The following is a 14855-nucleotide window of genomic DNA, read 5'->3' as shown; positions in this document are numbered from 1 at the left end:
TTGGGTATAAAGGCAGCTTCCGTGAAATGCTCAGTCATTCAGAAACAAGGATTGGGAAACGGTCACCACTTTGTATTTGTGAAACAATTTAAGAACAACATTTCTCAACGGGCTATTGCAAGTAATTTAGGAATTTCACTATCTACGGTCCGTAATACCATCAAAAGGTTCAGAGAATCTGGAGAAATCACTGCACGTAAGCGATGATATAACGGACCTTCGTTCCCTCAGGCGGTACTGCATTAAAAAGCGACATCAGTGTGTAAAGAATATCACCACATGGGCTCAGGAACACTTCAGAAAACCACTGTCAGTATCTACAGTTTATCGCTACATCTGTAAGTGCAAGTTAAAACTACTATGCAAAGCCAAAGCCATTTATCAATGACGCCCAGAAACGCAGCCGGCTTGGCTGGTCCCGAGCTCAGCTAAGATGGACTGATGCAAATTGGAAAAGTGTTCTGTGGTCTGACGAGTCCACATTTCAAATTGTTTCTTGGAAACAGTGATCGTCGTGTCCTCCGGACCAAAGAGGAAAAGAACCATCAGGACTGTTCTAGGTGAAAAGATGAAAAGCCAGCATCTGTGATGGTATGGGGGTGTATTAGTGCCCAAAGCATGGGTAACTTACACATCTGTGAAGGCACCATTAATGCTGAAAGGTCCATACAAGTTTTGAAACAACATACTGTATGTTGCCATCCAAGCAACGTTATCATGGACGTCCTTGATTATTTCAGCAAGACAATGCCAAGTCACCTGTTACAACAGCGTGGCTTCATAGTAAAAGTGTGCAGGTACCAGACTGGCTTGCCTGTAGACCAGACCTGTCTCCCATTGAAAATGTATGGTGCATTATGAAGCCTAAAATACCACAACGGAGACCCCGGACTGTTGAACAATTTAAGCCGTACATAAAACAAGAATGGGAAGGAAACCCACCTGAAAAGCTTCAAAAATGCGTCTCCTCAGTTCCCAAACGTTTATTGAGTGTTGTTAAAAGAAAAGGTGATGAAACACAGGGGTGAACATGCCCTTTCCCAACTACTTCGGCACGTGTTGCAGCCATGAAATTCTAAGTTAATTATTATTTGCAAAAAAAACAACAAGTTTATGAGTTTGAACATCAAATAACTTGTCTTTGTAGTGCATTCAATTGAATATGGGTTGAAAAGGATTTGCAAATCATTGTATTCCGTTTATATTTATATCTAACAGAATTTCCCAACTCATATGGAAATGGGGTTTGTATATATATATATATATATATACATACATACACTGTATGTGAATGTGAGTGTGAATGTTGTCTGTCTATCTGTGTTGGCCCTGTGATGAGGTGGTCTCTTGTCCAGGGTGTACCCCGCCTTCCGCTCGAATGCAGCTGAGATAGGCTCCAGCACCCCCCGCGACCCCAAAAGGGAGAAGCGGTAGAAAATGGATGGATAGATGTATACAGTACAGGCAAAAAGTTTGGACACACCTTCTCCTTCAATGTATTTTCATGACTACTTTTCATATTAGAGAAGTTGTTGCCATTCTTGAAAAACTTTTGTACAACTTGTCCTTTCCTTACATTAGAAAAAAATTTTTTCACACCAATAATGATGACTTTTTAAATGAAAACTCACTTGTCCGTTGCTCCAGCTCACCTCACCCAGCGCCGTGGCACAGTTTTCCAGACGTATGGGACTTCCCGACACAAAATGTTTTGTCTCCATGCACATGCTGTTGCCCAAGTTTCGTACCTACGACACCGACAGGCGTGGAAGTCGTACACCAGAAAGCGGAGTTTCCTGTTCACTTAGAGTACTTACCACTCCCCAGGCGGCGGCAGGGGGCTCCACCGGCGGGTAGTGTTTGGCCAGATCCCAGGCCACCTCATTCATGAACCACTTGAAGCTCTTGCAGTTGAGTTGGCTCCGCAGCTTCTTCTGCGCCGTCATGTCGCCCGCAGCCAGGTGGCGGTACTCGGGTCGACGCTTGTAGATGTATTCGGCGTACTCGTCCATCCACACCTCCGCCACGCGCTTCAGGTTCTAGAATTATTGAAACAACATTTCCTTTTAAAAAACATAAACTCCGAAGCAAATGGGACAATTTCCTTAACGATGAACTTGCGATTAATTTTTTTTATATTTAGTTGTGGTTTGAGTAAAGTGAGTACAGACAATACTACAGTTTAATAGTCACTAAATGTATGATAACAGAATAACAGAGACAGAAACATATTGAAGCGCTAACTTCACCAGACAATTTTCGGTTCAAAATAGCCACAGTAATATTTACCTTTTCAGGGTCTCTCAAAAATTGCCATTATACTTATGTTGCAGTGTCAACATGATGTCATCATATAATTTGCATAATCGACAATGACGGATAGGTGTTACTTACTGTATCGCAAATAATTTCTAAAACCAAATAAAATGAATAAATATACATATTTTTTTTATATACTGTATTTCCTTGAATTGCCGCCAGGGCGCTAATTAATTTAAAACCTCTTCTCACTCCTGCGCTTACCAAAGGCATGCGGTAAAAGTAAGCATGCGCTAATTATTTAAAAAGCTCTTCTCACTCCGGCACTTACCAAAGGCATGCGGTAAAAGTAAGCATGCGCTAATTATTTAAAAACCTCTTCTCACTCCGGCGCTTACCAAAGGCATGCGGTAAAAGTAAGCATGCGCTAATTATTTTCCAAACCTCCTCTCACTCCTGCGCTTACCAAAGGCATGCGGTAAAAGTAAGCATGCGCTATTTATTTAAAAACCTCTTCTCTCTCCTGCGCTTACCAAAGGCATGCGGTAAAAGTAAGCATGCGCTAATTATTTAAAAACCTCTTCTTACTCCGGCACTTACCAAAGGCATGCAGTTAACATTTGAGTGTGATGTAAAGATACCATCATGAAAAGCACATTTAATAAAAAAAAACCCATTATGGTCTTACTTTTACTTATAAATATCAAAAGCATCGATAACTTGTTTATAGAAGTCTTCCTTATCTTTCTTCAGTTTTAAAAGTCTCTCTGTCTCGATGGAGATCTTCCTTTATTATCTCCTCCAGCACATATCACGTCACTCATTTCACTTCTTTTGCAGCAGAGTAGTCGTAAGAAAGATCACTAGCGCCCTTTACCACCTGGAGACGGTAGTCATTGAACGACTCATATTTGACAGACGCAGCTATTGTATTGTGACGGTCTCAAGCTGTCGTCTTGCGGGTTCCCAGGACCACCAAGGAAGGACATGGCTTGAGTAGTTTGACTTTGTTTATTTTTCAATAAAAGATCTGTCCAGGTCGCACTTCCGCTCCTCCTATCCGCTCGCTCGCCGCCATCTTAGGCCGGGCTCCAGCATGCCCTGCCTGTCTGTCGGACCGTCGTCTCCACAGGTATATTAATAAACCATAGCTTCTTACTGTTCTTTTTAGCATACCGGTATTCAATAGCTTGGACCTTAAATCCTACTGAATAGCTCTTAATCTTCTTCCCTTTATGCGATTTCAAATTACCGGTATTGAAATCAGCCTCCTCCATTTTGAAAATGATGACAGGGGAAGTGTCACTCGTGACGTCACGAGTTTGACCAGGTGGTAATACTAAGCATGCGCTGATTATTTTGCTACTATATGCCCTGCGGGAATTCAAGGAAATACGGTATTTGTAATTTTAATGAATGTATGGGAAACACTGCTTTTCTCCTGTTTACTTCTTATTTCCATATCTGCTGTTTAGGATGCTTTTTGCCCTTAGTGAATCTTTAATTATACTAAAATAGTCAAATAAAGTGCATCCGGAAAGTATTCACAGTGCTTCACGTTTGCCACGTTTTGTAATGTCACAGCCTTATTCCAAAATGGAATACATTCATTGAAGTCCTCAAAAATCTAAAAACAATATGACATTTTTTTTTTTTTTTTTTGGAAAATGTATTAAAATGTAAAAAAAGTATTTACAGTCTTTGCTCAATATTTTGTTGATGCACCTCTGGCACCTATCTTTGGTCAAAACTTGCCCAAACATCCTGGATGAAAACAAACGCTTTAGATCCAATCTAAAGTGAATTATATTTATATAGCGCTTTTTCTCTAGTGACTCAAAGCGCTTTACATAGTGAAACCCAATATCAAATTTTTACATTTAAAACAGTGTGTGTGGCACTGGGAGCAGGTGGGTAAAGTATCTTGCCCAAGCACACAACGGCAGTGACTAGGATGGCGGAAGCGGGGATCGAACCTGCAACCCTCAAGTTGCTGGCACGGCCGCTCTACCAACCGAGCTATACCGCCGTAGAAGCTTGAGAGGTGCTGCAAAGAGGATTCGGCGAAATCGCTCAAAGATAGGTGTGCCCAAGTTTGTGGCATCATATTCAACAAGACTTGAGGCTGTAATTGCTGCCAAATGTGCATCATCAAAGTACTGAGCAAACGCTGTGATTACTTACAGTCGTGGTCAAAAGTTTACATACACTTGTAAAGAACATAATGTCATGGCTGTCTTGAGTTTCCAATAATTTCTACAACTCTTATTTTTTTGGTGATAGAGTGATTGGAGCACATACTTGTTGGTCACAAAAAACATTCATGGAGTTTGGTTCTTTTATGTATTTATTATGGATCTACTGAAAATGTGACCAAATTTGCTGGTTCAAAAGTATACATACAGAAATGTTAATATTTGGTTACAAGTCCCTTGGCAAGTTTCACTGCAATAAGGCGCTTTTGGTAGCCATCCACAAACTTCTGGCAAGCTTATGGTTGAATTTTTGACCACTCCTCTTGACAAAATTGGTGCAGTTCAGCTAAATCAATCAATCAATCAATCAATCAATCAATGTTTATTTATGTAGCCCTAAATCATCAGTGTCTCAAAGGGCTGCACAAACCACAACGACATCCTCGGTAGAGCCAACATAAGGGCAAGGAAAACTCACCCCGGTGGGACGTCGGTGACAATGATGACTATGAGAAACCTTGGAGAGGACCGCATATGTGGGCAATCCCCCCCTTAGGGGATCGAAAGCAATGGATGTCGAGCGGGTCTAACATGATACTGTGAAAGTTCAATCCATAGTGGATCAAACACAACCGTGAAAGTCGATTCCGAAGTGGATCCAACACAGTAGCGAGAGTCCCGCCCATAGTGGAGCCAGCAGGAAACCATCCCAAGCGGAGGCGGATGTGTTGGTTTTATGACATGGACTTGTTTCTTCAGCATTGTCCGCACTTTTAAGTCAGGTCTTGGGAAGACCGTTCAAAAACCTTAATTGTAGCCTGATTTAGCTGTTCCTTTACCATTTTTGACGTGTGTTAGGGGTCATTGTCCTGTTGGAGCACCCAACTGTGCCCAAGACCCAACCTCTGTGCTGATGGATTTAGGTTGTCCTGAAGAATTTTGAGGTAATCTTCCTTCTTCATTGTCCCATTTACTCTCAGTAAAGCACCAGTTCCATTGGCAGCAAAACAGGCCCAGAGCATAATACTACCACCACCATGCTTGACGGTAGGCCTGGTGTTCCTAGGAATATAGATAGATAGATGGATGGATGGATAGATAGATGGATAGATAGATAGATGGATAGATAGATAGATGGATAGATGGATAGATGGATAGATGGATAGATGGATAGATGGATAGATGGATAGATGGATAGATGGATAGATGAATAGATGGATAGATGGATAGATGGATAGATGGATAGATGGATAGATGGATAGATGGATAGATGGATAGATGGATAGATGGATAGATGGATAGATGGATAGATGGATAGATAGATAGATAGATAGATAGATAGATAGATAGATAGATAGATAGATAGATAGATAGATGGATAGTACTTTATTGATTGCTTCAGGAGAGTTCCTTCAGGAAAATGAAATAAAATAGGGGAAAAAAGGCCTCACCTTTTCTCCTCCAAACATATTGGTGGGTATCGTGACCAAACAGCTCAATTTTTGTTTCATCTGACATCATATGGACAACGATAAGAACTACTGGAGGAAAGTTCGGTGGTCAGACGAAACAAAAATTGAGCTGTTTGGCCTCAATACCCGGACCAAATATTAACATTGCTGTATGTATACTTTTGACCGAGCAGATTTGGTCACATTTTCAGTAAACCCATAAATTCATAAAAGAACCAAACTTCATGAATGTTTTTTTGTGACCAACAAGTACGTGCTCCATTCACTATATCACAAAAAAATAGGAGTTGTCGAAAGTATTGGAAACCTAAGGCAGCCAGGACATTATGTTATTTACAAGTGTATGTAAACTTTTGACCATGACTTTATATACATCTATTTTTATTTTATTTTAACTTTTCACACTGTCATTATGGGGTATTTTCTGCAAAATTTTGAAGACAAAAATGAATGTATTTCATTTCGGAATTAGGCTGTGACATAGTAAATATTCCGTAAAAAATTGTTGCTATCACTTGAAGCAACATTAGAATCAGATTAAATGATTAAGAATTAATGTTCTTAATCGCAACATGGCGAACAAAGGTTGGCCCTAACTAATTTTAACCAAGTAGATGAGAACACAGGTTGAGTGAGGCAGGCTCACAGGGAAAAATACATATAGAACATCCGGCCTTGGAAATGACATATGTGGAAAAAAAAGCCTCCAGCCATTTCCACAAAAAACTATAGCATGCTTCAGTGCCTGCAGCTCAACTGGCGGCGGAGTCTCCCCAGTCGGCGCTGCCATCGTTCTTCACTCTGATTACATTCCAGAAGGTGGCAAGGTGAATCTCTTGACCCGCACAAAGGCGGGATTATCTGTCTGGAGGGTCTTGGCTTCTATAGCTACGTGCCGGCTGGAAGAACTTGCCTGCTGCCTTAACATGATGGACACTGCTGCTTGTAGGGGTCAACATTTTCAACCAAAGCCCGCTATGTTTCTGGAATTTTTATAGGCTTAAAGGGGTTAGGTGCTACTATTTTCCAAAACATTACTCAGGGAAGAAAACTATTCGTGTGCATAAAGGTTGTCAATGATGCACAAAAACACTCGACATCATGGTTTTGTACATAATCCGACTAAACTTGCAAGGCTCAATCAGAGTAGGAATTTCACTCTTGTTGCCCCTTGAAAATGACCAGTGTGGGTTCAATTTTGCCTCGTATGAACCGCCGGAGTACCACAGAAAGTATACACGACAGAAAGTATCACCAGGCCAAACAGGAGTTAAACCCAGCACATACAACAGCCTGTAACCCCGGATTTTCACTGAATGCAAAACGGCCGCGTAACGGCACCGACACGGCGGCGTGCTCTTTCCGTTTTTATTTCATTTTATATCACCGACATGCCATTGACTCTCCGCATTCCAGCGCCAAATACAGTATAGCGGTATAGCTCAGTTGGTAGAGTGGCCATGCCAGCAACTTGAGGGTTGCAGGTTCGATTCCCGCTTCCGACATCCTAGTCACTGCCGTTGTGTCCTTGAGCAAGACACTTTACTCACCTGCTCCCAGTGCTTCCCACACTGGTTTAAATGTAACATAGATATTGGGTTTCACTATGTAAAGCGAGACTGTTTCTAAAAACATTTGTGAAAGAATAGGCTGCTTTTAGGAGATCAGTGATTTCCACAAGGAACTGTCATAGGATGCCACCTGTGCAACAAATTCAGTCGTGAAATTTCTTCGCTCCTAAATATTCCACAGTCAACTGTCGACTTTATCATAAGAAAATGGAATTATAGTGTGAGGTTGTTTTTCAGGAGTTGGGCTTGGCCCCTAAGTTTCAGTCAAAAGAACATTGAATGCTCCAGGATACCTAAACGTCTTGGACAATTCCATGCTTCCAACCTTGTGGGAACCGTTTGGAACGGGCCGCTTCCTCTTCCAACATGACTGTGCACCAGTGCACAAAGCAAGGTCCATAAAGACATGGATGACAGAGTCTGATGTGGATAAACTTGAGTCCTGACCTGAACCCGATAGAACACTTTTGGGATGAATTAAAACGGAGATTGAAAGCCAGGCCTTCTCCAACAACATCAGTGTGACCTCACCAAAGCGCTTTTGAAAGAATGGTGATAAATTCCTATAAACACACTCCGCAACCTTTTTGAGAGCCTCCCCAGAAGAGTTGAAGCTGTAATAGCCGCAAAAGGTGGACCGGCATCATATTGAACCCTAAGGGTTAGGAATGGGATGGCACTTCATGTTCATAAGTGAGTCAAGGCAGGTGGCCAAAAACTTTTGCCAATATAGTGTATATTAGAGATGCGCGGTTTGCCGTCTCATCCGCGGAGTCCGCGGATAAACGCGGGTCGGGCGGGTGACATGACAAAAAAAATTGATTTTAATTAGATTCGGGCGGGTGGCGGTTGTACCATTCGGAAATATTTGATAGACATGGTTCAGGGATCGGTATCCTTTACCATTCAAAGAGTCATTTAGGACCCGTGTCACAAAGCGATTAAGACAATAGGAGACGCAAACAGTCACCCAGTTAATAAGTATTAGGGCGTGCTATGGAGCCATTGGCTATATCGCTTTCTACAACATGTACGATCTGCTTGTCAGTCCAGCAACATGTTGTGTGTGGCTTCCGCAGACACACACACACGACTGCAAGGCATACTGGGTGACACAGAGTACACTAATGGTTGTGATATAAACAATTTTAACACTGTTACTAATATCCGCCACACTGTGAAGCCACACCAAACAAGAATGACAAACACATTTCGGGAGAACATCCTCCCAGTAACACAACATAAACGCAACACAACCAATACCCAGAACCCTTTGCATCCATGACATTTCCTGACTATTTTATACACCCCGCTAGCAGCAGCACCCCCCCCCCCCCCCCCCCCCCCCCCCCCGTTGGTAAGGTGGGCGGGTTTGGGGGCGCGGGAGTGTAAAATATATTCAGGATTTTGTCACGGATGCAAAGGATTCTGGGTATTTGTAAGAGTTTAATATCACAGATTTCAGTTATGCACTGCTGAAAATGCACTCCTCAGCAGAATAGATGAATTAAAAAATAAATACAATTATTTCAAGGAGAGATTAAAGCAGTGATTCTCAAACTGTGGTGGTGAACAAAAAAAAAAATCACTTAATTAAATATTCAAACACAGTGTTACTGTTCAAACTATGGTTAAATATATTGAAGATAGCCTTTAAGTAAAACATTTAGCTTGTTTTTAATGAATATGTATGCCTACTATGCTACTGTATTTCAGTGTTGGTTATTATGATGGTACTTGGAGAGTCAAGTGATTTTTGAGGTGGTACTTGATTAAAAAATGTTTTAACCAGTGGCCACAACGACAACTCTTGCTGACCTACTGCCCTCGGTAATGGTACCATTCCAAAAATATGTGGGCTCTATTGATAACCTCACTAACAACTTTAACGACGCCCTGCGCGAAACCATTGATAACATAGCACCGCTAAAGTTAAAAAAGGCGCCAAAAAAGCGCACCCCGTGGTTTACAGAAGAAACTAGAGCTCAGAAATTATTAAGTAGAAAGCTGGAACGCAAATGGCGCACGACTAAACTTGAGGTGCACCATCAAGCATGGAGTGATAGTTTAATAACTTATAAACGCATGCTTACCTTAGCTAAAGCTAAATATTACTCAAATCTCATCCACCGTAATAAAAACGATCCTAAATTTTTGTTTAGTACGGTAGCATCCCTAACCCAACAAGGGACCCCTTCCAGTAGCTCCACCCACTCAGCTGATGACTTTATGCAATTCTTTAGTAAGAAAATTGAAGTCATTAGAAAGGAGATTAAAGACAATGCGTCCCAGCTACAACGGGGTTCTATTAACACTGATACGATGGTATATGGGGCGGATACTGCCCTCCAAAATAGTTTCTCTCGTTTTGAGGAAATAACATTAGAGGAATTGTTACAACGTGTAAATGGAATAAAACAAACAACATGTTTACTTGAACCTCTTCCTGGGAAACTGATCAAGGAGCTCTTTGTATTATTAGGTCCATCAGTGCTAAATATTATAAACTTATCACTTTCCTCGGGCTCTGTTCCCCTAGCATTCAAAAAAGCGGTTATTCATCCTCTTCTTAAAAGACCTAACCTCGATCCTGACCTCATGGTAAACTACCGACCGGTGTCTCACCTTCCCTTTATTTAAAAAATCCTCGAAAAAATTGTTGCAGAGCAGTTAAATGAACACTTAGCGTCTAACAATCTATGTGAAACCTTTCAATCCGGTTTCAGGGCAAATTACTCCACGGAGACAGCCCTCGCAAAAATGACTAATGATTTATTGCTAACGATGGATTCTGATGCGTCATCTATGTTGCTGCTCCTCGATCTTAGCGCTGCTTTCGATACTGTCGATCATAATATTTTATTAGAACGTATCAAAACACGAATTGGTATGTCAGACTTAGCCCTGTCTTGGTTTAACTCTTATCTTACTGATAGGATGCAGTGCGTCTCCCATAACAATGTGACCTCGGACTACGTTAAGGTAACGTGTGGAGTTCCCCAGGGTTCGGTCCTTGGCCCTGCACTCTTCAGCATCTACATGCTGCCGCTAGGTGACATCATACGCAAATACGGTGTTAGCTTTCACTGTTATGCTGATGACACCCAACTCTACATGCCCCTAAAGCTGACCAACACGCCGGATTGTAGTCAGCTGGAGGCGTGTCTTAATGAAATTAAACAATGGATGTCCGCTAACTTTTTGCAACTCAACGCCAAAAAAACGGAAATGCTGATTATCGGTCCTGCTAGACACCGAACTCTATTTAATAATACAACTCTAACATTTGACAACCAAACAATTAAACAAGGCGACTCGGTAAAGAATCTGGGTATTATCTTCGACCCAACTCTCTCCTTTGAGTCACACATTAAAAGCGTTACTAAAACGGCCTTCTTTCATCTCCGTAATATCGCTAAAATTCGCTCCATTCTGTCCACTAAAGACGCTGAAATCATTATCCATGCGTTTGTTACGTCTCGCCTCGACTACTGTAACGTATTATTTTTGGGTCTCCCCATGTCTAGCATTAAAAGATTACAGTTGGTACAAAATGCGGCTGCTAGATTTTTGACAAGAACAAGAAAGTTTGATCACATTACGCCTGTACTGGCTCACCTGCACTGGCTTCCTGTGCACTTAAGATGTGACTTTAAGGTTTTACTACTTACGTATAAAATACTACACGGTCTAGCTCCAGCCTATCTTACCGATTGTATTGTACCATATGTCCCGGCAAGAAATCTGCGTTCAAAGGACTCCGGCTTATTAGTGATTCCCAAAGCCCAAAAAAAGTCTGCGGGCTATAGAGCTTTTTCATTTCGGGCTCCAGTACTCTGGAATGCCCTCCCGGTAACAGTTCGAGATGCCACCTCAGTAGAAGCATTCAAGTCTCACCTTAAAACTCATTTGTATACTCAAGCCTTTAAATAGACTCCCTTTTTAGACCAGTTGATCTGCCGTTTCTTTTCTTTTTCTTCTATGTCCCACTCTCCCTTGTGGAAGGGGTCCGGTCCGATCCGGTGGCCATGTACTGCTTGCCTGTGTATCGGCTGGGGACATCACTGCGCTGCTGATCCGCCTCCGCTTGGGATGGTTTCCTGCTGGCTCCGCTGTGAACGGGACTCTCGCTGCTGTGTTGGATCCGCTTTGGACTGGACTCTCGCGACTGTGTTGGATCCATTATAGATTGAACTTTCACAGTATCATGTTAGACCCGCTCGACATCCATTGCTTTCCTCCTCTCCAAGGTTCTCATAGTCATCATTGTCACCGACGTCCCACTGGGTCATTATTGTCACCGATGTCCCACTGGGTGTAAGTTTTCCTTGCCCCTTATGTGGGCCTACCGAGGATGTCGTAGTGGTTTGTGCAGCCCTTTGAGACACTAGTGATTTAGGGCTATATAAGTAAACATTGATTGATTGATTGATTGACTAAAGGTTTCATAAATCACAAATTGTGTTCTTTTTTGTATCGTCATGGTCTGGTCCACATTAGCGAGCTTTAAGTAGAGTTCTTATCAATTTGGATCTAAGTAATATGGTCGATATCAGGGTTTCTTAACTACAGTATATCTATTTCTCAGCTGTGGCGGTCTTCAGTTGTAATACACTGTTACACCACGTGTGGCAGTAAAGACAATCTCAAACTAACAGAAGAAGTCTAGGGATTAAATAATAATCAGGAAGTTTCTTAGGTGCAAAAATTACAACAACAGTTTTATATATGTATTTTTTTTTATTGTTAAACTGTAGGTAGGTTAAATATAATTATTCACTACAATTAAAATTAAAGCATAAGATTGAATTTAGTGATAATATTTGAGTGGGACATGGCACCCTCTGTAGTGGAAATGTTGGGCCCCGAGGTTTGATGAAAAAAAAACAAAACACTACTAACGACCGTGCAGTCTGATAGTTTATATATCGATGATGAAATATTAACATCGCAACACATGCCAATACGGCATTTTTAGTTTACTAAATTACAATTTTAAATTTCCCGTGGAGTTTCTTGTTGAAAACGTCCTGGAATGATGACGCGTATGATGACGCGTGTTTGTGACGTCTCGGGTTGTAGCGGACATATTAGCCCAGCACCACACACGGCTAAAAGTCGTCTCTTTTCATTGCATAATTATACAGTAATTTGGACATCTGTGTTGCTGAATCTTTTGCAATTTGTTCAATTAATAATGGAGACTATAAAGAAGAATGCTGTTAGTGGAAAGGTGTGGATTGCAGCTGCCTTTAGCACCGAAACACAGCCTGTGTTTCTTTGTTTGTTGTGAAGCTTTAACACAGAGCGGTCAAGCGAACATGTTTGTCTACGTCAACCATCAAGTTTTTGGGTGGGAAAATTGTGATAATCAGTGGATTATGCGACTTCCTCCTGCAGCTCAAAAGTGCAGCTGTGATCTTGGCTCCTCCATTGGCTTCTCTGAGAGACACCGGCGTTCACCGCAGCCATCCGACTTTCAGGTATGACTTTACAATCTCACTAAAGCACTATTAAAACAATAAGCAGATAAGGGATCTTCCAGAATTATCCTAGTAAATGTGTCTAATTACATCTGAAACGTTCACACTGCCGCCGCTTTTTTTTTTGTGCTTCACTCTAACTTTCCTCATCCACAAATCTTTCATTCTTGCTCAAATTAATGGGGAAATTGTTGCTTTCTCTGTCCGAATAGCTCTTGCTGCTGGAGGCTCAGATTATAAAAAATGTGAGGATGTGAGGAGCCCTCACACCGGTGACGTGTGAGGGACCACATCGTCTGCTACTTCCGGTAAAGGCAAGGCTTTTTTATTAGCGACCAAAAGTTGCGAACTTTATCGTCGATGTTCTCTACTAAATCCTTTCAGCAAAAAAATGGAAATATCGCGAAACGATCAAGTATGACACATAGAATGGACCAGATATCCCCGTTTAAATAAGAAAATCTCATTATAGTAGGCCTTTAAGAATCCCTGGTCTACATTGTGAAAAAGGGTTAAATTTGACTGTATTTCATTTTCACAAATAGATGAAAGCTTCGCAAACTATAAACTTTGTTGTAAAGCAACATAGATTGAGATTCATATTTGAAAATTGTTTTGCTACAACAATACTTCCATACTATATATTTGACAGTGACACGTACACAAACAAAACAGAAAAAGCAAATTTTCCATGTAGCATTATGTTTAGTACAAAAATTATTGAGAATTTCCGCAACATTTTGAGACTTGAATACTTGTGAAAGCAAAATTCAGCTAACTTCTCAAATATTTGGTGAGCTGCCGAAGCGGACTGCCATGTAAATCAAGTAAACAAGACAAGTACAAGTTTGGGTTTGGCGTGGGAAGCTTTTCGGCAAAAACATTCTAAGACTTACCCGAGCCAGACTGACTCCTCCAGGCACTTTGTAAGGAACATATTTCCTGTAGATGTGTCCCACCCGGGAGCATGGGATGTCCTCCATCCGACCGCCACACATCCACACCTGCACAAAGAAACATGGTATTAAAATATATTACAGTACATTACTATATTACACAAATGCATATACATCATAGCTTTTCTTTTATACATTTTTAATAATTTTACTTAATAATAATGTATACATTTTTATTATATTCATAATAATGTATATATTTTATGAATATATATATATTAGGGGTGGGCAAATTAATGTGTTAATTACGAGTTAATTCATCAATCTATTAACGCCGACAATTATTTTAACGTATGTTGTTTACATGCTTTTATTTTGTTAACGCTTTTTCTTAGCAAGATGGCGACGCCCGGACGGGCTTCGGCATCGAGGAGCTCTTGGTAAAGATGGAACATTTGGCAAAAATACCGGACAATTCTGCAAATTTCATGGCTGGCTTACAGCGTGGTCACTCCGGGATCACTTACGATAGATCAGGCCGTTTTGGACTGAATGACGCTTGCTTGCTAGACCGGCTAGCTAGCATGGGAATACTTTGCCGGCTACATCCAGCGGCCTGTGAAGCAGCGGAGTATATGTGTTGTCTGTTTATTTATCAATAATGCAGACGAGGAGTGTTGGCTGAGTTCTTAACGTTTGCTTTCAGAGCGTGCATATCACGACATAAAAGATGCCGTCATGGCGACACAACCTACCGCGCATGCTCGTCACTCCTGTTGCATGCTGGGTAGGGTAGTTCTTTTTTTCCCTGGCTTATAACATCACAATATAGTACCATGTATATGATGCGTTCAGTTTATCAAAGCACCAAGCAATCAATCGGAAAATTCCCATCATATCAATTCCTAGATATGGTCATAATTATTTTAAATGCACTACGCAGAATAAACACAACATTATTAATATTGCTACTACAGAT

At 41.2% G+C, this 14855-nt stretch overlaps 1 protein-coding gene across 2 annotated transcripts in view; it reads right to left on the bottom strand.

Moving 5' to 3' along the window:
- LOC133551767 (polypeptide N-acetylgalactosaminyltransferase 10-like) overlaps positions 1-14855 on the bottom strand; it is a 243181-nt gene that overhangs the window by 20543 nt on the left and 207783 nt on the right. For both annotated transcript variants that reach the window (XM_061898831.1, XM_061898832.1), the window contains exons 8-10: positions 13877-13984; positions 1818-2039; positions 1632-1748 (exon numbers count right to left, since the gene is read on the bottom strand). In XM_061898831.1, the coding sequence (XP_061754815.1) occupies positions 1632-1748; positions 1818-2039; positions 13877-13984 (447 nt within the window). The remainder of the gene's footprint in view (positions 1-1631; positions 1749-1817; positions 2040-13876; positions 13985-14855) is intronic.

Source organism: Nerophis ophidion, linkage group LG04 (assembly GCF_033978795.1).
Source record: "Nerophis ophidion isolate RoL-2023_Sa linkage group LG04, RoL_Noph_v1.0, whole genome shotgun sequence".
In the NCBI taxonomy this organism is placed as follows: domain Eukaryota; kingdom Metazoa; phylum Chordata; class Actinopteri; order Syngnathiformes; family Syngnathidae; genus Nerophis; species Nerophis ophidion.
Note: the sequence above shows the minus strand (reverse complement) of the source record. Positions and strands in the feature narration are given on the sequence as shown.